We start from the raw sequence: 24,104 nt of genomic DNA on the forward strand, positions 1-24,104 counted from the left end.
CTTTCTAAATGTAGTATTTTAAGAAAAAAAAAAAACTTTAAACCACCTATTAGAGTATGCTTTAGAACCTTTCTTTGAATTATTGGCATCAGTTTTGCTAAGAAATTATGGGCTGCCTTGCACACATTATTGCTATTAGTAACATAGTTGTGTAATAAATAATAAAACGCTATGAGTGCTCAGTAGGATGTATGCTTGCATTTTAACTCCAGAAAACTTTCTGTAAAGGAACTGCTCTGAGGGCCACCATCTAACAATGGACAGCATGAAGCACAATCTCAGTGAGATTTCCTTTGCTTTTCTTACTTATGAGGTCTAAGTTTTCTTTCTTTATAGTACCTGCTTTTAATGTCTCCTCTGCTTAGAGCTGGTATTTCTGAAGGAAAGAAAGTTTATGCTCAGATATTTTATAAGTAGCTGTTTTCTTTTATCCTCATTTCAGTTTCTAGTTGGCTTTAAATGAGATTACTGAAAGATAAAATAAATCTTTGAAAAAGGAAGTGGCTGGAAGCTGAGGTTTTCTGTATGTAGCCTCGTCTTAATTATAAAACTTTAACGTTTATGTAACTTCATAAAAACCATTTATTGAACTGATTTCAGGGACACTGTTTTCTAAAATTAAAAGTTAAAGATACTTGAGAAGATGAGTTCTCTATGCATAAATAAGGATGATGTTTCTTTTTTAACTACTGTAGCTTGCTTTAAAATTTTAGGAATAAAATCTTATTTGAGGGACATTTGCAGAAATCTTTGGTGTCTAACATAACATGAGGAAAGACCTCTGAAATAATAAAATAAGCAACCAAAAGTTCCTGAGAGGATCTAATAATTAAAAATAAATTTGAGAATCCAAGAAGGGTGCCAACAAGGGAAATCACATCCTGTTTCCAATATTTAAGGATCAAAAGCAACTTTTTTCTTCCATATACCTGGTGCTTTTTAGCTGAATTATATGAAATTATTTCTGAACTAACACTTCTAGGAGTCTTCCTAATAGAATGAGCTGTTTAAAAAAAGAAACAACAACAACTCAGATCCAACTTCAGTTTAAAAACTAAGAAACTGGTACTAAGTATTGGGTAACTTTATACCCAGAAAGTCAGGGTCCTCCAAGAGTTAGGTGATTTGTGGATCATAAACTTATTCATATTAAACCACATCAGAAATACAAGCCTTCATTTGCTTATTTCTTAAGAGGAGGCTGGAACATTTTACATATCCTAACTCTGGTATGAATATGACCGAACATTTATGGGAATAGGTTGGCTGTCCAAAATAATTATGTAAGATTTTTTAAAAACATTTTTTAACCTGTGCAAAAGAGAATTCTTAGGGGGGAAAAAAAGTTCTATTAAAAGGATGAAACTTGAATATTTGAGGATGAAGAAAACAGTAATCTAAATGAATATTCCCTCCCCCCATTTTCACATATATTTACATACTTGTGTAGAACTGAAAAGTTAGACACATTCTAGAATTTATTCACAAATAAATTATTGAATAATTTGGACAAATAGTACTACATAACATCTGGCTGAAGTAAATAATACAAGGAAGCACATGGATTCTAGGCTCATTTTTAGTGCATAGTCAGAATACTAAATCAATTTAAAAGGTAATTAACTACTCAAATTCTCCTTGAACCACTTTGAGAACAGAACTGATTTTATACTTCCTCTGAGCTTTTCTTCCTTGGTACAGAGTTTCTTAATTTTTCACTTGAGATTTTGTGTCTGCTTAACTTCTTCTTCTTCTTTTTTTTTTTTGATATGATGGTTTACTAAATGTTTCTATGTGGAAGTAAAATTGGGAAAAATTAAGAGAAATTTCAAAAACTATTTTGTTTTAAGCAAAATGAAGGCTGAGGACTTGCCTCTTCCTGTCCATTTGAAATTTTGTTTCCTGTGGTGCTTTGCAAACTTTTGTTTATGATTTACTCTGTCATTCGTAAATTACGGCAAATATGCTGGAGCTAAATCTGCCATTAATTAAATTCTCACCTATTTCCCTACATTCATGGATTTCACTAATCACTTACTTCCTGTGTAGTACCAACTAATTTTGTGGTATCTATTTTCTTATTTAAATTGGTCCTAATTTCTCTTTTTACTTCTGTCCTTTCTTCCCTTTGATAGCTTCTCTTGCCTCTTGCTGCAAGAATGTCTGAGGAGTCTTACTTTGAATCTAAAACAGAGGAGTCAAACAGTGCAGAGATGTCATGTCAGATCACAGCAGCAAGTAACGGGGAGGGCCATGGCATGAACCCAAGTCTGCAGGCCATGATGCTGATGGGCTTTGGGGATATCTTCTCAATGAACAAAGCAGGAGCTGTGCTGCATTCTGGGATGCAGATAAACATGCAAGCCAAGCAGAATTCTTCCAAAACCACATCTAAGAGAAGGGGAAAGAAAGTCAACATGGCCCTGGGGTTCAGTGATTTTGACTTGTCAGAAGGTGACGATGATGATGATGATGACGGTGAGGAGGAGGAGAATGACATGGATAATAATAGTGAATGAAAGCAGAAAGCAAAGTATTAAAGTTGGAAATGTTCAGAAAGAAAAAAAGGAAAGAAAATTGTTCTCTCAGTCTGCATAAATAACAGTAAGGAGGCAGAAAATCAAGCACTGCATTGTTAGGCCAATCACATTTACAGGACAGTCATTTCCTTATCTATTTAACTTTTGATTGATTTTTGCTTATAGAAAGGGGGAATGATTAATCCAAAAAAGATATATTTATGAATCAGCAAATACGGTGCCTGATTATAGAAATTTGTACTTCTATATACAATATAGTATTTTTAAACTAATGACATTCTGGCTTTTTCTTTTTTTAATGAATATTTTATAGTTTGTATTTGACTTTATTTTATTCCCTTTATTCACTTAGATAAGAAAACTTGCATTTTGAACAAGCACCCTTCACTCCTAATTCTTTTTTGACACTTGATTCTTCTGGAACATATTACATTTTTTTTTCTTATGACAATGTATTGTAACGTCAAAAATGATTGATAGTGACTATAAAATTCAACCACAAAAAGATTGACATGAAAGAAGATTGTAAGAAAATGCTTCTTCAGAAATACCTAAATGCCAAGAATCTTTAATACTTAACAGCACAGCTGCTCAAAGTGCTACCTGGGAACTGTTCTCAATAGTCCATTTGAAGGTAGATACTCCTTCTGAAGCCAACAGTAGGTGGCGGCTTGCATACCAGAGCTAACCCAGGAAGCACTTTAACAACAACACACCATCATATAAGGCTTATCCACAGAAAGGGGGTGTGGGGGGCACCTGTCCCAAAGGGATACTCCCAGGTAAGCACATACTAAGCACCAGCCTGCTCTTCACTTCCAGTAAGGGCGCTCTGCATGACCTTTTCTTGGTTTTCCAGAGGGGTGTGATAATACTGAATTCAAAATATATGTATCGATATCTTAAAGAAGAAAGTAAATGTTTTAAAATGAAAGCAAAGATAAGTCACCCTTACTTAGGTATAAGCAAATTCTGAAGGGTGCTTTCTATATCCAATCTAGTTTCTCAGAGTTTTTTTTTTTGTTGTTGTTGTTGTTGTTGTTTTAAACCTGTTCAGTGATGCTGGTATTTCAGAGAAATTGACACAGGTGCTGCTCTAAATATGAGGCTACAGAAATATTCTCAGAATGATGTCATAGGTTTGTCAGAGCTCATTTAAACTATAAAACACCATTTTTAAAATTGTAACTAGATAAAGAAAAGCAAAAGAACCAAGTTTTTTCTAGCCTAAATTGAAAAGCAGACAATTAAACAAATAGTCAAATTAAACTTGACTATTAAACAAAACTACTTTTAGCAGTTTATTATATTAAAGTTAAAAGAAAGGATGTCATCATGGATATTATCTAATATTATTTCTAAGTATATTCATAAAAGGGTCTTTTAGAATTTGAACTATGATGTTCTTTTAATTCCCATTGAGAACTAAAAACTCTACCAAATGGTCAGTGTGCTGTGCCACTGACCATTATATAGGGAGAAATCACTAGTAAAATGTTGTAGGTTTCTACTTGCTGTGCAACCCAGGGCACAGTATTTAATCTCTGTGAGTCTGTTTGCTCATCATTAACATGGGAATAATAGTAACCTACTTAAAGACATGTCATGAGGATTAAAAGAAATAACATGTATAAGGCACTTAACTCAATACCAAGCACATGGTAAGGGGCCAGTTAATGTCAGCTCCTATTAATTGTGCCAGTGAAAAGACACTGAAAAATAAGTGGTTTTAGTAACCTTCTGGAAAACTGAACTGTCAATTTCAAGTGATACTGCTTAGTATATGAAGTGAAACTTTAAAATGAGTAGCTCTCAGGAAAGAAAGAGAATATTCTTAGAATCTAAACTGTACAAACTGATTTAATTCAGTTGCTCTTGGGGAAAGTCTGAGCCCTGACAGGTGCCCCAGACGCTGTTGTTTGCAAGTTGCGCCACCAAATTGAGCATATACAGAATGAGCAGGTAAACCTTTGCCCTGGAAGGTGGGTCCTCCTCACACCTCTGCTGTAACTCCTCTGTCTGTTCACATAAGATCCAGCTGCATGGGCAGCCTGTCTGCTCAGAGACAGAGATGTGCTCCCCACACTAGCCAGGCCATGCAATCAGAACATCTTGGTGGAGCAGAAGAGACACCTTGCAGCTACTCACTTTTCAGGGTCCCTTGGAACCTGAAGGAGAGAGCAGAAGGTGTGGGGTTGTAAAAGCACGTAGACCTTTTCCAGGCAAAAATAAAACCATCCATTCCATAGATATTCACTGAACCCCTTCTCTGTTACAGGTAATGTTTTGGGGGAACAGCTAGGGGAAGAAAGCTCTTTGCACTCATGGAGCATACATGCTATGAGCAGAGAAAATGCATCATGTGATACATTAACGTTCACTAGGTACCTGCTGAACAATGATTCAGGAAGGAGGAGAAGGCCAGTGGAGGAGGCTGAGGTTTTTAAAGTGTGGTCAGGAAATGCCCCAGTGATGGGTGACTTTGAGCAAAACTGAGGAAGCCAGGACATCTCTGTGCATGGCAGGATCTTGTGTAAGAATGCGAACCAACCTTACCACCTCTTAAGAACAATCCAGGGTAAATCTAGAACATATAAACAGAATGAAACTGACATTTTCTTAATTATCATATAAATCCATGTGATTATAAATAAAGTTGTGGTGCATTAAAAGCAGCCAAATAGGACCAAAAAAGGAGAGTTACAGGAGTCTGTATGTAGACCTAGGTTTATCATTAATTAGATAGCATTTCTCCCACTCTTAACTGCTGCCATTTTCCTCACCAATATTCCAGAGATGTCATAGCTCAATACTCTGCTTAGTAATATAATGTATTATCATTAAGGAAAGACATGTAGTACGTTACAGAAGAATCAAGTGTCAAAGAAGAATTAGGAATAAAGGATGCTTATTCAAAATGCAAGTTTTCTTGACCAATTGAATTAAGGGAATAAAAGTCAAATGAAAACTATAAAATATTCAGAATAGTATGAAGTGAACACATGCTGTGCTTTCCAGAGGAGCATAATAGTCCTGGGTTCTAAACATGTGCCATTAAGAAATAGCAAGGATTTAGGATACAGCAGAATTGGCTCAAAATTGTTCTTCATCTGGAATTGGACTATATGGCTTTGGCTCTTTTAACTTTTTGTTCCAAATCAGGGTCCTGGTGGTTTTAAAATGGTAAAACATCCCTGAAATCCAAATCACATAAACAGAATTTTGCAGTGCTCTCATTCTGTCTGGAAAGATTATTTAAAAGACTTTAGATTGCTAATTTTATTAATTTTAAAGAGAAATGCCTATTAACCATGTGTAGAATTTCTAAAGATATTAATTGTACACCTTCAAATTTCACTTTTCAGATCAGTTTTTGAAATGGCAAATTATCAGTATTAGACTTAGTTCGTTTCTTAACAAAAATGTACATTTCTAAAGAGACGAGTTAAAGAAACAGAAATGTAAAGATTCAAAATGAGAATTGAAACTCTAAATTGTAATAATTGTCAGAGTCATACAATTGAAAATGTATCACCTTTTGCCTTTTTTTCTTTAGTCACAAAGTTGAGCATGTAGAATTTGATAACACCCTACTAGTGGCTCTCACCTGGAGCAGCAGTGTGTCACCTGATGGTGTTTGGGGTGGGGGTTGGGGCTGAGACACATTTTCAGTTGTCACAATAACCAGGGCGGTACATAGTACCTCCTGCCAAGACTGGTAACATCCTGCAAGCCAGGGACATTCCCACCCTGTAAAGAATTCTGTCCACAATCTCCATAGCATCAGTCCCTTCCCCAGTAGGAAACTCATTAGATCTGGCAGTTTTAGAGTTCCACCTCTTAATTGTTTTCCCCAAATGAAATTACCCAAATTCAAAAAAGAAAGAATAGAAATAAAATAAATTATAACAACTAGAGGCTCAGGTTATAGTTCAGTGGTAGAGTGCTTGCCTAATGTGTGAGGCACTGAGTCCGATCCTCAGCACCACATAAAAATAAATAAAATAAATGTATAAAAAATTACAACAACTACTCAATCAAAATTTTGTGATTTCATCTCAGATCCACCATTTGTGGAAATGGTTTCATGGTGGGGCGGGCAGAGGGGGCACTCTCCATTATACTGATCAATGATGCCACAATATATAAAAAGAAAAAGTCTCCATTATGTTAGTTATAGTTCTTTGAAAAGTTGCCAGATTAATTTAAAAGGCCCTTTTCCTAACAGCATATTTTTTAAAGCAAAATCACATTTTAATATTTTATGTAAATAACCAGTGGGAAGAGTGTGAAGGCACATAGCACAACTGTTTTTAATGTTCTGGAAATATTGAGAGCTGTTTTTCAGGTAGTGATTTATTTTAACATGCAGTGGGTTTTTTAGACTTCAACACCAACTGACATACTCAAACTTGGTCCCCATTAAAATCAAAGGAATTGGAGGTAGGAGAAGGGTTTAGGAGAGACCCAGAATGACTTCTCTTAGCCTACTATGTACATAACTTTGTTTTTCAGAGTTTTCATTAGAGAGATAAGAGTTTTATAAAAGACAGTTTTAAAACAGTCTAAAATATTGACACTATTTTTCTTTGGATCTTTGTTCCACTACACTCATTAGCTATGTAAAACTAGTAGTGTCTTACTATACCACATATATAAGAGAGCATAATTTTTCTATGATCAGGCACCTTTTGCTGCTTTTGAGTAAGACTGTTTTCCTGTTTAGATTTTTAAGCATTGCCAGAGAGGTGAATCTGCTCTATTCATCTGATTGTAGCATAGCCTGAAAACTCTAGGTGCAGTATTTCTATGATGAAAATGAGTGGTCTATCAGAAAATCTGAAATCTGGGGGCTGGTCATTTTCTCAGACCCTAGCTTCACATGCACTCTGTTGCCTGTGAGGAACTTTCTGACATGTGATTACTTACTTCAAAACTAGAGTTTCAGGCACTTACACTAATTATTTTATATCGTGTGCAGAATAGTTTATCTTTTAATATTAGATATGATACACTGCACATACTGCTTTTGCACTCTTAAAAATTTTGTACTAAATGATAGAAAATATTTATATTCTTTGAGTGTGAGCTTTGAATAGATGGCATTATCACTTTATTGTTTTTTTTTTAACAAAAACCTTCTCTTAGTTATTCTAATGCATTGTTATTCTGAGCAAGTCATATGCCAAATATTGTGTATAATGTTTGTATGGAAGATTAAATTTTACTCTCGTGTGGTAAGACTATTCAGTTACTGCCTTCATAGTTGGAATTTGATATTCCAGCAAAAATTCCACAATGTATTCAGAAATCCAAATTGGTGTCATACATTTCATTTTGATGTGAACTTTACTTTGCTTTCCTTTGTTCTAAGACTCCATTTTGCAATAAACGTTTTGACAGTAAATCCCTTTGTTATGTGTTGCTGTGTATATAAGATCTTTGTTAAAGTGGATTCCCAACATCCTTTGAAGGAATCATTGTCACACACATGCACATGAGTGTTAGCTTTTTTCTCCTGAAGTCAGTTGGAGTGTAAATAATGAATTTCTAAAGTGATGGGGCAGTCATGAGGGATTTTTTTTTTTTTATCCCCAAAGAAAGAAAGGCTTAGAACTCATCCTTCAGCAGATGCACTGATATGTTAACAAGGTACAGAAAACATAAAGGAAATGGTAAGCCACTATGTGGCTGGAGATCATTAACTCTTATCCCCTGTCTTGCCAAATTCAAACCATCTTGAAGCAGCGCCTGGCTCCAGCTTCCTCTCACTGATCGTTGTGTGCCTCATGCAAGGACTCCTGCTGGAGTGAGTCAGACCCAGTCCAGTGTCTTTCCCTGGCACTGTGCGGGCTGAGCCCTCCTCAGAGAACTCCACTCTCCTTTGACATTCAAACCAAAGATGTTGGTTATTTCACTTGCAACCTTTATTCTATTCAAAAAATACTTATTTCTCAATTTAATTTAGCACATTTGGAAATTGTACAAAAATCAAAACATCACACATGCCCCCGTTTCCTGTAAAAACTGGCCTCAATGCAGGGAAATATTTCCACAACGCAGCCTGGTGTTTCTTGAACTAATGAGAAAAGTTCCTTATTTCACATTTGTGTCCATGATGGGAGAAGGAATGACATATTTCTGCAGCTGGATACAGCTGCACTGTGAAGAAATAAAACTTGTCATGTATTTTCTTTGATCAAGTTCAGCTTTAGATTCAATCCCTTGAGTCTTTCTCTTCTCCACATTGTTACAGCAGGTGAGTGTGTTGGATGATTCCTACATAACTCCAGTGTTTCAGAGGAGGGAAGGGACACTCCTTGAGGTAATCGAAGCACGTGGAGGGTAGCTGAGTATACATAGAATAGTCTGGATTGAAGTGTAAGCTTTGTGTCTTTGCAACTTGTCTATATTACTCAAACCTACATATTTATATTGATTTTAACCTGTAGAATTAAAAAAAAAATCCTGTTCTGCATGCTGCTGCCACCCCCTCCCATCTTATGCACTCCCCCTTTTTCCTCCAAATGTGAGCTCCCAGAATCTTCACTTAGGCGAACATGCCACACCCATCCTCCCTCTTTCCCTCTTCCCGGCCCCTGCAGGGTTTTGCCTTGTTACTTCTCATCTGGAATCACTTCTCTTCGCCCTGCAGCACCCAGCTCAAGCCCCTGTGCCTTCCATTCCCCCATGATACATATGGAACCCTTTGCTAATACACTGGCCTTTGTACACCACAGACACTAAACTCCATACCAGAGAATTCAGCATTTCAGTACATGCAGCCTTCAATTTTATTCATTCTACAAAATGGTTCAGCAAAAATGTACCAGGTATGGTATGGTATTCTAGGTACTGAATAAACAATGGTGAAGGTGGCCTTGGACTGTCCCACATATCATCCACACCTGTTTCACCTTTAGTTCTATTATAAGCTCTTGAAGGAGCTGTGCCTCTCCTAGCAGTCTTGAGTATGTGAATAAATACCTGCAGGTTAGAAAGATTAAATAATCCACCCTCTGGTCATTAACATTAATTGTAAAAGCAACCAAATTCAGCTGCTGCTTTTCAACTCATCCACAAAAAAATTATGATTTGTAACAGGTTGAGTGACACTTTGACATGTTATCTCATGAAGAAGCCAAGCATTATGGCTTGAGCTCTAATCCAACCCATAGGACACACAGATTTTTTTTTTAATTAGGTAAGCATTTATTATTTAGACTGTGATCATCAGGCCTACACTGAACAGGAAGCTCTTTGGGCTGAAAATGGTGTGGGCTGAAAGTCTCCATTCGTGCTTGTGCACCTGGAAGCGAGGTGTTTTAGTCTATGCTAGTGCAACTCTGCACCTGGGTTTCTTAGAACAGTTCTAGTTTTGCATGTCTTACTTCCTCCCTGGATCCTGATATTTGGTATTAAAGAATATAATGCAAGTGATACAGTTAAACACTTAAACCCCTCCCTCCGCCTGTGAGAATAGGCATACTAAGTCATCTGGTTACCAAGTGCTTGCTTTGGAATTTTCATTGATAAATTGATCCTCATGTTGACTGAGAATTCTGAGGAAGTCTTGGTCTCTGGTAAATGTCAGAGATTCCTTAATGCTGAAGCTTTGTTACAGGATATAAAACCATTCCTAGTGTGCTAAGGACCAAGAGAAGTACATACCAAGTTGTAGAAAATCCCCCCCTAAACAGCTCACAAAATGCAACAGATTGTTACTAGAGATTGATACACATTATTGGCTTCTGGGGTCTAAATCCCTAGAACAGAGAACTTTCTTGTAAGGTCAGGAAAATTGCTTTCCATTCACCCTGACCTGCAGGAGGAACCACGCCAGAGCAGCCACTGAAACCAAGTAAGATGAGAGGCTAAACCAAAAAGACGAGGATATTATTTTTTTTTTCATGTCATTCATATTTCCCACGCAGCTGCTGCCTTCCTTTGAGATTGGTGCATGGACTGAAGACGACGTGGTAAGCTGCTTCTGTTAATGCCTCAGTGCACCTGGACAGGTATCTCACACATTTATCCACAAGTTAAAAAATGCAACTAGAGGGAATTGGGCCATAGGAAAATCTATCTATCAGAAGCTGACAAATTTCATTTTCCCCTGTTTTTGATACAATAATAATGGAAAATGAGGCCTCCCTAGACAAGCAACTATCTCCTCAAATCTTCTAGCAACTATCTCCTCAAATCTTCTAAATCTTCACCTTCCCATTGGTCATGAAACTACTCCAGAATATAATAATAAGTACCAATAATAAAATTAAAGCAGTGACCCAGGAAACCAAATGAACATTCTTGGAAAAACTTTGACTGTAAACCTTCCTAAGATGCCAGATATGGACTTGAGCCATGGTGGAGAAGGATCTACTAAAGGCAGTGCTGGGCTGGGATTTCCCCTGCACTGGGTTTCCTTCCCGCCTTAGGCCTGCTCATAAGTGACAGCTTCATATTTGCCATCCTTGCTCTGGCCTTCCCCAGGAGGAATGGACACAGTGCTCTCAGACATCCTCTGCAGCCATAGCCAGAGGAGCTCCAGGATGAGAGGATGCTGAGAGGATGCGGGCAGAATATTTAAGTCCAAAGGAAGTCTTCCGCACCACGCTCCAGGTAGAAGCCCTGAGGAACAATCCTACTTATCTCCATATCTGTTTCCTTAGTGACAAAACAGGTAGGAGAATTCCTGATCGGAGCCCTCAGGGACTGTCCAGATCTGTTTTACAAGCTAGAGGGCATCATTAAATGAAGAAAAATATAAAGATGGAGCATAGTCTTCACAGGCTGGACCCCATCTCAGGGAATAGACCCAGTGCCTCCAGGAACACTCTCGCTGCTAGATCCTCTTCAGAAGCTCCACTCACCTAGCCCAACCCGATTTGTGGGCCAGGGCATTTCCCTTTCTGCCCTTTGTATTCCTCTGAAGTAAAACTTTCATCATTAGGTTGTCTCTGGCTCCTGCAGGGGAGGAAACTTGGCACCAGTTCTCAGGTTCTGAGCCCCAGTAACACTAACTCTCCTGCCAACCCTGCTTACCACGGAAAGAGGACTTAGGGTCTCCTTTATTCCCAAGCCTGCACATAATCTCTTTATCCCTAGCTGCAAACTTGGCCCCTCTGCTTTGAAAAGAAATTGTTAAAGCACTTGGATTACAACAGTTATTTTTAGTCTTTGCTCTGAGTTTGAGTGGTTTCTAGGCCATTTAAATAAAATTTCAGGGTCAAGGGCTCCCCAGAAAGTCAGAGGGACTGAACCTGGCCTTCTATGTGCCTTCACACATAGAAGGTAATGTCAGAGGCCAGTGTGATCAGGTGCCAAGTGAGATAAAAGGATAAGGGTTCACTGGTCTAGCCTCCTCACTCCACACAGGAAGTTCCATGCTTTGACTCGTCCAGGGCCACGTGGCTATGTCATGACCAGACAAGCCTAGGACAGAGGATTCATTCTGTCCATCTCTCTGTGCACTGCTGTGTGAGCCCTGTTACTCATACAACTCCTGAATATAGTGCCCCTGGGCAGTCCAGAGACCATGGGCACATCTGTGGAAAAATCACTTTAACCACCCTCTTGAAAACATTTTAACATTTCTCCCAAGGAAATGCCCCACAAAGAGAGGGATCTCTCCAATTTCAAAGCTTGAGATTTTAAAATCAGAGAAACTCTCCCATCTTACCTTTGTGGCTGAGCCAGGAATTAGAGATATTTTCACCTGTTGAAAATGCTGTGTGTGAATTTTCCAAGCCATGTATGTCCTCTCTTCACAGTATTTTTGGGTTCAGCAGCTCGTCAGAAAAGGCAAGTGGAATAAGTTATCTTTTTATTCATGGAGTTAACTTTGTTGGGGACATGACTTATTCTAACCTCTTCTTCTGTCTCCTCTCTTCCCCCAGGTGACTCTTCAGTGGAGATGAGTGGCTATGCAAGTTTGTTTAAGGAAAACAACATCACAGGCAAGCGACTGCTGCTGCTGGAGGAAGAAGACTTCAAAGACATGGGCATCGTCTCCAAAGGACACATCATTCATTTTAAGGTACCTTGCAAGGAAAAACATCCCATCCACAATTATTTACTGAGCACCTGCTATGCATGCAACAGGTGGTGTTAGCAGCTGGGGGTAGAAACAGTCAGTGCTGAAGTTACAGCTGAAATGCTTCTTGTTGTATCTGTCCATATTCAGCTGCTCCCCCTTTCCCCTCCCCCCTCATAATCCCACGACAGACAAGTTAACCCATCACACATCAGGTGTGACCTGAATGTACCCTAATATCACTCCTGTGCCCTCAGGAAGTTCCTAGTCTAGTGGGGAAGATGAATAGTTTTCGTGCAATCATGATGAAATGACTTCTGAGCAATGCCACACAGGCGAGGTGGGTTGGGATGAGGGAGGCTTTTGTGAAGAAGTGATGAAGGAGTTGACAGCTGAAGACAAGTAGGTGTTCCCCAGGTGAAAGATAGGGCAGGATGTCTGGAGAGGCACTGCCTGTGGCAAGGCCTGGGTGTGGGAGAAAGCTCAGTGTGTTTGAGGACCTGTGAGCCGAGCAGTATGGCACCACACCCGCACTGGCAGGAGGCCACTTAATCCATTTCATGCTGGGGAAGCCAAATATCCATTAGGAGTCCCTCTGGGACTGGAACTTGTGCATGGCCTGAGGGAACCTAAGCCAGAGAGGTAACCTGAAGTCATGGGAATGTGTGGTTGCTTTTGTAATCTTCATAATTGTCACCTGGAATAGACATCAACACATGTATATTCTAATGCCCCACTGAACTCAGGAATTCCTAATGTTTCCCCTAAAACTTCAGTCCTGAATAATTTCAAACTAAACCTCTACTTTCATTTTTGTTTTTGTTGCTTTTTTGCCACTTAGGAATCAGGTTGGGTTTTGTGTTTTTTAGTTCCTCAAATCTAATAGGAATTGCAGATACCTGTGAGCAATGTTATTGATCAGAGAACAATTTCCAGAGAGATCTTAACCAGGATAAAATCAAGTTTGCTTCCCAGAGCCCTCACCCGCAATGTGGGTAGATGGAGGGGTATTCACGGGTTAGAAAGGGCAGAAATCAAATAAAGGAGGAAAAGTAGAAAAAAAGCAACTTTCTATCCAAATCCACACCTTCACAATCTGTCAACATGCCAGCTAACTTCCCTTTACCCCGGAGCCACTCATATTGGCTTTTCTAGAGAAATCACCACAAAGTCCAAAGAAAACCCACTCACTTCATCTCATGGACCCAGATCCATGTAAGAAACATCTTACAGTCTCTTGGCACCCTTCAGACAATGGCTTGGCACAAAACCACCAGAGACCATCTATAAGGCAGAAAGCAAGAACTTTCTGACATTTCCCTCCCACAAAATGGGCAAGAAAGCTCATGCATCAACATACATCTCAAAGGCTAGCAAAGAACTTAATCTTGGCCTCTGGGTATGCCAAGTTCATCCTGAAAAGCTATGCTGGCTTAGATGTTTACAGTACGAAAAATTAATTTCAATAATATACAGAGAAGTTCCAAAGTTTCAAAAGAGAAATTTTATAAACCCTGTCCTATGTAGCAAATGCCAAATAAGATGTTCCTACCTCCCCTTCCCTTCTGCTGTCTTTTAAAAAGGACCAGTATTCCTTAAGTACTAGTTAGAGGGGAAAGGAATGGTAAGCCGTGATACCTCAACAAACCGCAAGTGATTTAAATATTCCCAGACTTGGCTGAGAACAACCAAAGTGGCCCATTCATGCTGGTTGTTAGTATCAAGACAAGTAATGTTCAAATTTACTGTTTATTGCTCAACAAATTCAGTGAATGCCTACTAATTGCAAGACTTGGCCTGTGAAGAGTCAGAGAATCATCCTGCCCTTAAGGAATTTATATGCCTGAAGAGAGATAAAACATGCACAAGCAACTTCTTATGAGCAGTTGGAAGAAGAGAGGCAATTCATTACTGGGGAGGAGCAGAAAAGGGGAGGAAAGGGGAAACGTCACAGAGTGGGGGCTTTGAGCTGGATCTTGGAGGAAGAACAGAATTTGGAATATAGACAGAAGTGGGAAAAGGAAGAGAGGAAGCAGATAAGAGAGGCAGGGAAGAGACGGAGAGGAGCAGAGCAGATTGGTTGTGTTAGAAGGGGCAGCGGGCAGCTCTTTCTGGTGGGAGCCTGGGCGGGGACTAGAACTCATCATGGCCAAAGTCTAAGGCAGGTCTGGCCAGGTTCTGGACTGCTTCCAACTTTAGGCCGGAGGTCTGGAATTTGACAGAGCTGGAGAGAATGTGTTTAAACTTCACTTCTGGATGTCTTAAAGTGGATTAGAAAAGAGAGGCTGGATTTTGAAAAACACTGAGGAGGTTATAATCTAGAGAGGAACAGTCAGATAGCAGGCTGTGAACAGGAGCAGGGAATGGGGCACCAGGAAGAGAGCTGTTCACAGGCTCTTGGAGGAGCCCAGCGAAATCCAGGTCCTGCTGCAGGTGGATGAGCCTTGAAACCTGATGCTCAGTGAAGGAAGCCAGGACGAAAGGTCACATTTGTATTCCGTTATGTGAAGTATCTGGGCTGTGTGCATCCATACAGACAGAAAACAGATGAATGGTTGCCAGGGGCTGGAAGTGATGGGGCAATGGGCAGTGGCCGCTGAGTGGGTGCAGAGTCCCCTTGGGATGATGGAAATGTGTTGGAATGTGTTTTAGAGAGAGTGGTTGCACAACACCATGAAGGTACAAATGCCACTCGGGGGCGCATTTTTAAATGGCTAAGTTTATGGTACATGAATTTTCCACCATTAAAAATTACTAATAGGGGCTGGGGTTGTGGCTCAGTGGCAGAGCGCTTGCCTTTCACATATGAGGCACTGGGTTCGATCCTCAGCACCACGTAAATATAAACAAACAAGGGCCAGGGTTGTGGCTCAGTGGTACAGCGCTTGCCTAGCATGCATGAGGCACTGGGTTTGACCCCCAGCACCACATAAAAATAAAATAAAGGTATAAAAAAAAGAATTTCATTAATAAATGAATAAATAAACAAAATAAAGACATTGTGTCCATGTATAACTAAAATATATATATATATGTGTGTGTATAACTAAAATACACACACACACACACACACACACACACACATATATATATATATATATATATATATATATATATTTTTTTTTTTTTTTTTAAATACTAAAAGAAAGAAGGAAAGCGCAGCTACACTTAACACCCCTGATCTAGACTAGACCCCTTCCATCTGGGCAGCTGTCTGTCTGATTGACCAGGGGCCTGTATAAAGGCCACAGGTAGCAAGGAGGGTCAAATGAGCCTGGGCAGGAGAGAGAAGAAGGGGTGTGTGTCTGGGAAGTGGGGAATGGGGGAGAATGGTGTTACAGAGGCCACTGTTGAAACAGCTGCGAGATACAAACAGTGACCAAAAGGGTCTAATCATGCTGCAGAGATGCCACCAAACATGCAGGGAGAAAATGCCCTCATGGGAAGCAGCACATGGGGTGGGGTAAGAGCAGTGTCCTCCCCAGGACCCAGAGGGTCTCCCCGGGTGGTCAGCTCTGTTTCAGGACCTAGGTGAGTCTGCCCATGCATATAAAAACAGTACACAGGGGTGATTCTCCACAGTCAGGAATGCAAGGCCACCTCACCACCACAGCTGGGCTGCATTAGAATGGCTCCCGGTGGGGCCTTGGCCAACAGATGGCGCTCCATTAAACCCATCTGGAACGTGGGTATTTCTGACACACTTCTGTGAGAGGGAAAATTGAAGGGAAAAGGTCGTGGAAACTTGTTCCAAGGGAGCTACCATACTCTTAAGGCAGTTAGAATGAATAATGCTTCAAGCTGGGCCTTTGGGGACTCGGCCCTGTGAGCATCTCCAGGCTAGATGAGCCCTCCTGATACTTGTCAGGAACATCTATTGTATACACGTAGATGCACACGCGCACATGCATACACACAAGTATACACGGCCTGGTGGTGAGATCGTGACCTTCATTTTCTGCTCTTTCACTAAGGAAGGCACAATCCTCACTGTATACCTTCTTGAAGGGTCTCTGCCCAAGGGTAGGTGATGAAACTGGAAACTGGAGCAGCACATCCTCTCTCCTTTTCTACAATTGGCCCTCCCTCTAAGCCTGTCTGGGGCTCCCTTCTCCCCTGAGCGTGCAAGTCTTGATGTGGAGGAGCCAGGTGTAAGGAAGAAGATTGAACATCCAGTAAATGTTCATTACATTGTCAAGTGTCAGCAATTTCATTTTGCTTTAGGACAAAAAAATGCATCCAGTTTTTCTCAGATTGGTACTTCTTTTTCCCCTACATGATCAGTTTACAGAAAAAGTATATATTTTCTAATGAGTGTCAAAAACTCATACTCTAAACTAGCCTACTATCTTTTAAGATTTCTTTGTGTTTCACCAGGGGTGTGCTGGACCCCTGCACGGAGGAAAGTCCTTGCAACCAAACCCTGTAGTGAGGCTGCAGCCTTTCTGAATGCCTCTGGTGTTCTATTCCTGCACTTTTTGGTTTTCCCTACAGTTGACACAGAATGATAACTGCACTTTATACACTAGGACATTAATTTGTCACACAATACCAGTGCTTGAAGAATGGTTTTTATTTAATGCGTAGTCTAAAGTTTGACATCTTTAAAGTCTTTCTGTTCCTTTAAATAATTATAACTGCCTACCCTACGTTGGACAATCAGATATGTGCTCCATAAATGATAGATATTTACATCCCCAAGATATTTTATGAACTATAAAATAAAGGATGCTTTTATATGGGACCAATAATTTAATCCTTTCTTGGTGTATTCAGCCATTAATGAAATCATGTATTTTTTTTTTATAGTCGGCCATTGAGAAACTAACACATGATTATCTGAACTTTTTTCACTTCCCACCACTAATTAAGGTAAGTTTTTTTTTTCTTAGTGAAAGTGTGCAACTTTTATTGACACATGCACCTGCCACATCCACACCTAAATTTGCCAATGTCGGAAACTGATGTTTGAAGTTAAATTTAATCATATCTGTCCAACAAAAGGCCCTTTGAAGACTAGGATGTGTGCATATATGGTTTCTTCTATGCCAGTTAAAATATTAACAAAACATTCATGATAAGAACAACACATCTCATCTGAGTGGCTAGAAGATGGAAGTGCCGGTATTATAGGTGACATTGGCCTCCCACCTGCTCTGGAGACCTTCCTGCGACTGGTCAATCACTAAAGGAATTCACACACTAGAACTCTGGGTTGTCACCACATTAAGGGAGGGGTTATTGTTTGAGTGACATATTCATACAGCAGTCCCCCTAATCCACAAGGAATACATTCCAATATCCCTTGTGGATGCCTGAACCTGAAGTTAGTATCAAACTCTATATCTACTATTTTCCCCTATACATACTTACCTATTATAAAATGAATTAGGCATCATTGGAAATTAACAGCAATAACCAAGAATAAAATAGAACAATTATAACAATATGCTCGAATAAAAGATATTTAAACTTATGAATTTTTAATTTCTGGAATTTTCTATCTAATACTTTTGGACCACAGTTGTCTGCAAGAAAACAAAACCTAGGGTTAGGAGTATCCTTATTCTCTACTAGTTAAAATATTAACAAAACATTAAGTACTACTTAACATATTATTCTGAACATAATCTAAGCATATGGCATACTTTGTTATAAAGTCAGCAAAAACTTTGAATTAATACACAGACCTCTACTCATTCAGCAACTACCATGGTTCTCCATATGCAAGTTCTTGGGTCCTCCATCCATATATACTCTAGGAACTGCAGAATTCCTCTTTGGGAATAACTTGTGCACATCTTGGGTGTCTTGAAACTCTCAAGTTGAAATCTCACAATGCACCTCCACAAAGTGCATTTTAGGATGAAATTGCAAGATATATTGTGAAAAAGATGGTGACATTCAATCTGAAGTGTGTAGATAAGTCACTTGGTAAAGTTCCCAAAAGCCTGTCATTTCTCTTGCTTTGAGCGATTGTAACTTGTAACTTGTAGCTTAATCCAAAATGACCAAAGTAGATTTTTTTCCAGTATATTAGAATGAAAAAAAAAAAACTAGCAATAAGAAATCATCTGCTTTATATAAGAAGTCAAAGTAAAAAAGCTACACAGAATAAATGGGACTTGGTTTTCTGTTTTAGGACTCAGGAGGTGAACCTGAAGAAAATGAGGAAAAAATAGTGAACCTTGAACTTGTTTTTGGTTTTCACTTGAAACCAGGAACTGGCCCACAGGTAAATCATATTTCAGATCTTTTGGGTGAATTTCAATCTAATTTACTCTTTTGCTGTCCTGTAACTCCCATCCGCCAGCCACCTGGTAACTTGATTCTGAGTAACTTATAGACTTTATAAAATAGAATTGAACTGACAGGCTGCTGGCAGCCTCTGTAATCCAATCCAGGAGGCTTATTTTCTCAGTCAGTGAAGAATCCTACAAGAGGCCACCAAACTCTCAAGGTGACTCTCAGCAAAGTATGGAAGGGAAGGGAAGGTGGTGGATACCAAAGTGATATTCATTCTGCTCAGTATCACGGCTTCCTGATCTCTGAGTCTTGAGGAAAATCAGCTCTATAATACAGAGAGTAAAACAACACTGAGGATGTAATTCTAGATAATAGAGAGACCCAAACTATCAGCTCCAAAAAGGGTGGTGGGACCTTAGGTTAACACTCATTCAATCAGGTTTTTCACTTTATGTCATTTTTTAGAATCTGGAAAAAAACTGATTTGTCTAGGTAGCATGTGAATTAGAATTTCAATAGTTTTGTGTTATTTCAGATGACCAGAAAAGCGAATAATCAAGATAACTTCTATTACTTGAACTCTTATCATGTACCAAGCATACAGAACTGAAGCGTAAATGCTACTTCCCCCCACTTTGCAAATGTGGAAACTTGCACAGGGAGTACGTGGACAACATTTGCAGAATGAGGACTCAAACTCTGGCCTTTGTCACCAGAACCCAAGCTCTTAGCTACTGCATGGCTTGTCCTTTTCTCTTTAGGAGCCAAGGGAAGTCTCAATGCGAGTCTTCATACCTGTAACCATTTGCCATGGGAGGGCTGGCCCTGGCCCAGTGGCCCAGAGGGTAGTCATCAGTAAAGCCACACCAGTCTAGGAACTGGTTCTTGGGAGAGACTGGAAGTTGTTGTAAGGGTTGAGTTTCACCTGGGCCTTCAAAAGCTGTCCTTTCTAGACACCTGACAGGGAGTGTCCTGCCTGCACCACTACAGGGATTCTGATGCTTCTGGCCATACTCTTGGTGGAAGGAGAGCCACTCTGAATCCAAGTTTCTTGTATATGAATAATTTTCTCTTCCCTCTGTGAACAGGTCACTGTCTATTCATTCTTGTAGTTAGAAGCAGACATATAAAGGGGACCAGAGAGCAAAAGTCCCTCTTTCTCCAACAACAGTAAACAGCCCTTCTATCCTGAAATTATGTAGCTGCACCCCCAAGTCCATCTGATGGTAGACAGAGTGCAGATTTCAATTTGCGTCTGTTGGTATCCTCAAGTACATAACACTTAAAATTTGTGAATTCTCTTTGTTTAAGGCTTTTTATGGCTTGTATACAGTCAAAAAGGAGAAAAATTTTCTTGAAAGAGATGTGTCAATAGAGATCTCAAATAAGAAAGTATTTTCAGTTAATGAAGAAATGACTTACTAACATGGAAAACTAAAAAATACATTTTTAGTAAAAATCAGAAGCTATAGGTGGTATTTGAGACCAATACAATGGTCTATGTTTGATCATTATCATATAGGCTTCTTGAGTCATGGTTGATCCACAAGCCTAAAGTTACACAACTTTCCATGTTCTGTGGTTCCTGGGTCACCCATCCAGAGTAATAATTTCATTCATTCATGCAGCAGACGTTTACTAAGGACCAACTATGTGCCTGACTCAGAATGCTACATGTTCAGAATACAAAGTCAAGAAGCATAGTCCCCGCTTGCAAGAAGTGCACAGCTTGCTGGGAGAAGCAGGCAAGATCAATGAATGGTTATAGTGCAAAAGGATGAGGCTTTCCAGTGCCACTCGATGAGCATGAAGAGGATGAACATCTAGTACAGATGAGAGAGGGGTCGGGGGGGTCTTAAAGTCCTCCTTATAGAAGTGGTACTTAAACTAGCTGGGCACTGTGGGGCACGCCTGTAACCCTAGGGCTTGGGAATCTGAGGCAGAGGGATCGGGAGTTCAAAGTCAGCCTCAGCAACTTAGTGAGGCCCTAAGCAACTGAGCAAGACCCTGTCTCTACAAAAAATACAAAAAGTGCTGGGGATGTGGTTCAGAGGTTGAGTGACCCTGGGTTCAATCCCTGGCACCAAAAAAAAAAAAAAAAAGTAGATGCTTCAACTAAAATTTGAAAACCATTAAGATTTGCTAGGTAGGGAGTGGGTGTTGAAGGCAAAGGAACAGTGTGTGCAGGCATTCAGGCAATGAAGCCAAGGAAACGTGGGGAACTCTTCTTGGGCTGCCTTCCATGGGACCTCTCAACTCACCTCCCTCTGAGGAGACTTGGCAGGGGGCAGGGGAATAGTGTAATAGGAATTAAGCCTGGAGAGGGGGACTGGTGGAAAAGAACTATCTTCTGGTGCTAAGCTAAAGGAGTTTGAAGTGTTTAAACAGAGTAGACAGGATCCGATTTTTATCTTTTAAAGATCTCTCAGAAACACAGAGGAGGATGAACTGGGAAGGACGAGGCCAGAGTGAGAAAGATCCATAAGTAGGCAATGCAGAAAAGCAACTGGTATGTGATAAGCAACGAGGCTATGGCAGTGTCATGGAAGTGCTGTGTATCCCAGGGTGCACTTAGGTGGAGATGGTGTGAGAGGGAGGAGCCAGGATGATACCAAAGGTGTCTATTATGGGCAACTGGATAGATGGTGTTATAACACAACAGATCAAAAGTAAACTAGCTGAGGGCTGGGGATTTAACTCAATTGTTAGAGTGCTTGCCTCACATGCACAAAGCCATGGGTTCAATCCCCAGTACCACAAACACACACTCACACACACACACACACACACACAAAAGTAAACTAGCTGAGCTGGGGGTGTGGGTCAGTGATAACCTAGTGAGTACAAAAACCTGGGTTCAGTCCCTAGCACCGCAAAAAAAAAGAAAAAGAAAAGAAAATTGCAATGCCAACGTGATAAATGTATAAAGAAGTCATTGGCCATTGGCATGGGTGAGATCAATCCGGAAAAACTTTTTTATTGAATCAAAGCTTGAAGAGGTTGATGGGAAATTGCAAAATAATTGCCTGAATATAATGTTTAAAGCTTATGCTTGGAGAACACTTTTTTATAAAGATCTGAAGTATTTTATAAATGTGTCCCTTTTGTCCCCTTAACATTTATGTGAGGTGCCCAAGGCACAGTATTGTCATCGATTATTAGGAAAGAAAAAACAAGAGAAAGTGTGTGGCCAGCCTGGGGTGAGGTGAGGACAGAGGGGAGACCAGAAAGTATGACTTTGTTTTTGTCTTTGTATTAAATACGTGCTAGCTCTCATACCTGACCCAAGATATTTAAGCCATCTACAAACTGAAATGAAACAATCCTAGAATAGATCAACCACCCAATTATGCCAACCTGTGCCTTCACATTATAAAATACTATCTTATAAATGTGCTTGAATTGAAATTCTAACTCCCTATATGGAAATCCTGTTTCTTTGACCTATAAAGTTAGAATCCAAAACCAAAAAAAAGAAAAAAGACAAAGAAGAAGAGGAAAAAAGAAGAAGATGAAGAAGAAAAAGTAAAAGACTTCCTCAAAACCTCAATTAACTGAGTAATGTACCCATCTCCCCAGAACAGATAGAGCCTCACATCCACCCCACTCTGTTACGACTAGGATGAGCACTGAGAGTAGGCTGGAGCTTTGGATGTTCTTCCCAAACCTGAGTTTGCAGATCAGAGACATTTGCTTGATATCACCTTTTCTTTCACAAGTAAAATGAGAGGTGTGTTCTAATAGGAACCTTTGGGAATAATGCCTGACAGTGACCTTATCATCAAAAAGTGACTACATTTTCCCTTTGCCTTTGAGAAGGACTGGTAGCTAATACCCCTTAAAATTGGTTTGCTGTTTTAGCAACTTTAAGCCTATTAAGAGCAAACAGTGAAAGTATGATTATTATACACACAAACAAATAGATGCAGGGGAGAAATGCTTTCATTGTAAGATCTGTCAACCTTTTCTTCTAAAAATTCAAACTAGATTATTTTTCTTAACTTCATTTGACAACCAAATGGATCATGGGACAAAACAAGGCTGATTCACAGAATCTTGAAAAGCCTTCGGTGTTTGAGTGCCCTGTGCCCTCTCAGATATCAAGGATCAGTGCAGTGACACCTAGTCCATGACCTTAGTCTTTACAGCTGTATCCCCTAGGGAACCAGGACCCAACCAGGCTCTAACATCATACATGCTACAAGCATTCTCTCACAATCAAATGCCCTTTTTCACTTCTTTTTTTTTTCTGAAACAACCTGACAGGGGGCAAAAAATACATGATTGAACAAAAACTTCACTAGCAACTTAAATTAATAAGTGAGGGGCTTAGGGAGTAGCTCAGTGGTAGCACACTTGCCTAGGATGGGTGAGATTCTGGGTTCCATCCCCAGCACTGCCAAAAAAAATTAATAAATGAGAATGAGTTTTACTCAATTGACCTGTTTCTAGAGAGTAAAGTTATTTATTCATTTAAATAATATTGTATGTTGAGGCAGCCTAGAAGTTATGCAATCAGTCTGGCAGAAATAGGGTCATATTCAGCCTGAATGTCTCCCATGTGAGGGGCAGGAAATGCCTGTGATAATTATTATTACCTGAACTTCTGGTTGACACTGCGGTGAGCATTTTGCAAACATTCTTTCATCATTAGAGCTCAACATGATGGGGAGCATCATTCCTGTATTAGCCTCCTCATGAGGAAAAACAGAGATGTGAAATTCCTCACCCAGTGTCCCCACCTGGTAAGGGAAAGATCCAGTTCCCAGGCTTAACCACTGTGTAATTATCACCTCTTTCTGGAAAGTACCATCGTCCCCCAAAGTAGGTACATTGGTAATCAATATTTTTTTTGTCAGTTAATAATGCTACATTACCACAAATTTTGTTTTGTGTGGAAAGCGCCTTGTGTTTTGTAATCTAAAGCCTTTGACTTGGCACAAAAGGAAAGCAGCTTTCTGAATTTCAGGCAGCTTTGTGCACTCCCCAGGGTAGCAACCACCCTTTTTTATTGAAATATTCAGCTGCATAGAGTTTATTATTATATCTCTTATCAGCTCGCCAGTCAGGAATATTGATTCTCAAATTGCCAAGGGATAAACTATCAAATCACCCAGCAGTTTTCTCACCAAGATCTTTTTGAGACTTTGTGTCATAAAAATTCAAAAGCAGAGGAAGGAACTATTCGGGAGACCTCCATTGCTGGTGAGTGCTGAACAGTCAGACCTAGGTGAGTCCTTATTTCCCCGTGTCCCCAGTGAGACAAAGGAAACCTGACACAG

The 24,104-nt window shown here is 39.8% G+C and overlaps 1 protein-coding gene across 5 annotated transcripts in view; it reads left to right on the top strand.

The window, feature by feature from the left end:
• The window catches only part of Map3k20 (mitogen-activated protein kinase kinase kinase 20), a 170,231-nt gene that overhangs the window by 122,772 nt on the left and 23,355 nt on the right, over positions 1-24,104 (top strand). For 4 of the 5 annotated variants that reach the window (XM_046447168.2, XM_046447169.2, XM_046447167.2 and 1 more), the window contains exons 12-16: positions 10,475-10,519; positions 12,314-12,344; positions 12,440-12,579; positions 17,386-17,448; positions 18,719-18,811. In XM_046447168.2, coding sequence (XP_046303124.1) covers positions 10,475-10,519; positions 12,314-12,344; positions 12,440-12,579; positions 17,386-17,448; positions 18,719-18,811 — 372 coding nt within the window. Of the gene's footprint in view, positions 1-2,135; positions 7,948-10,474; positions 10,520-12,313; positions 12,345-12,439; positions 12,580-17,385; positions 17,449-18,718; positions 18,812-24,104 lie in introns of those variants that run through there. The other variant, XM_058580200.1, reaches the window with a different exon arrangement.

The sequence above is a fragment of the Marmota monax genome, unplaced genomic scaffold (genome assembly GCF_021218885.2).
Source record: "Marmota monax isolate L192 unplaced genomic scaffold, Marmota_monax_Labrador192_F-V1.1 WCK01_AAM20220418_F8-fsc00007, whole genome shotgun sequence".
Classification (NCBI taxonomy): domain Eukaryota; kingdom Metazoa; phylum Chordata; class Mammalia; order Rodentia; family Sciuridae; genus Marmota; species Marmota monax.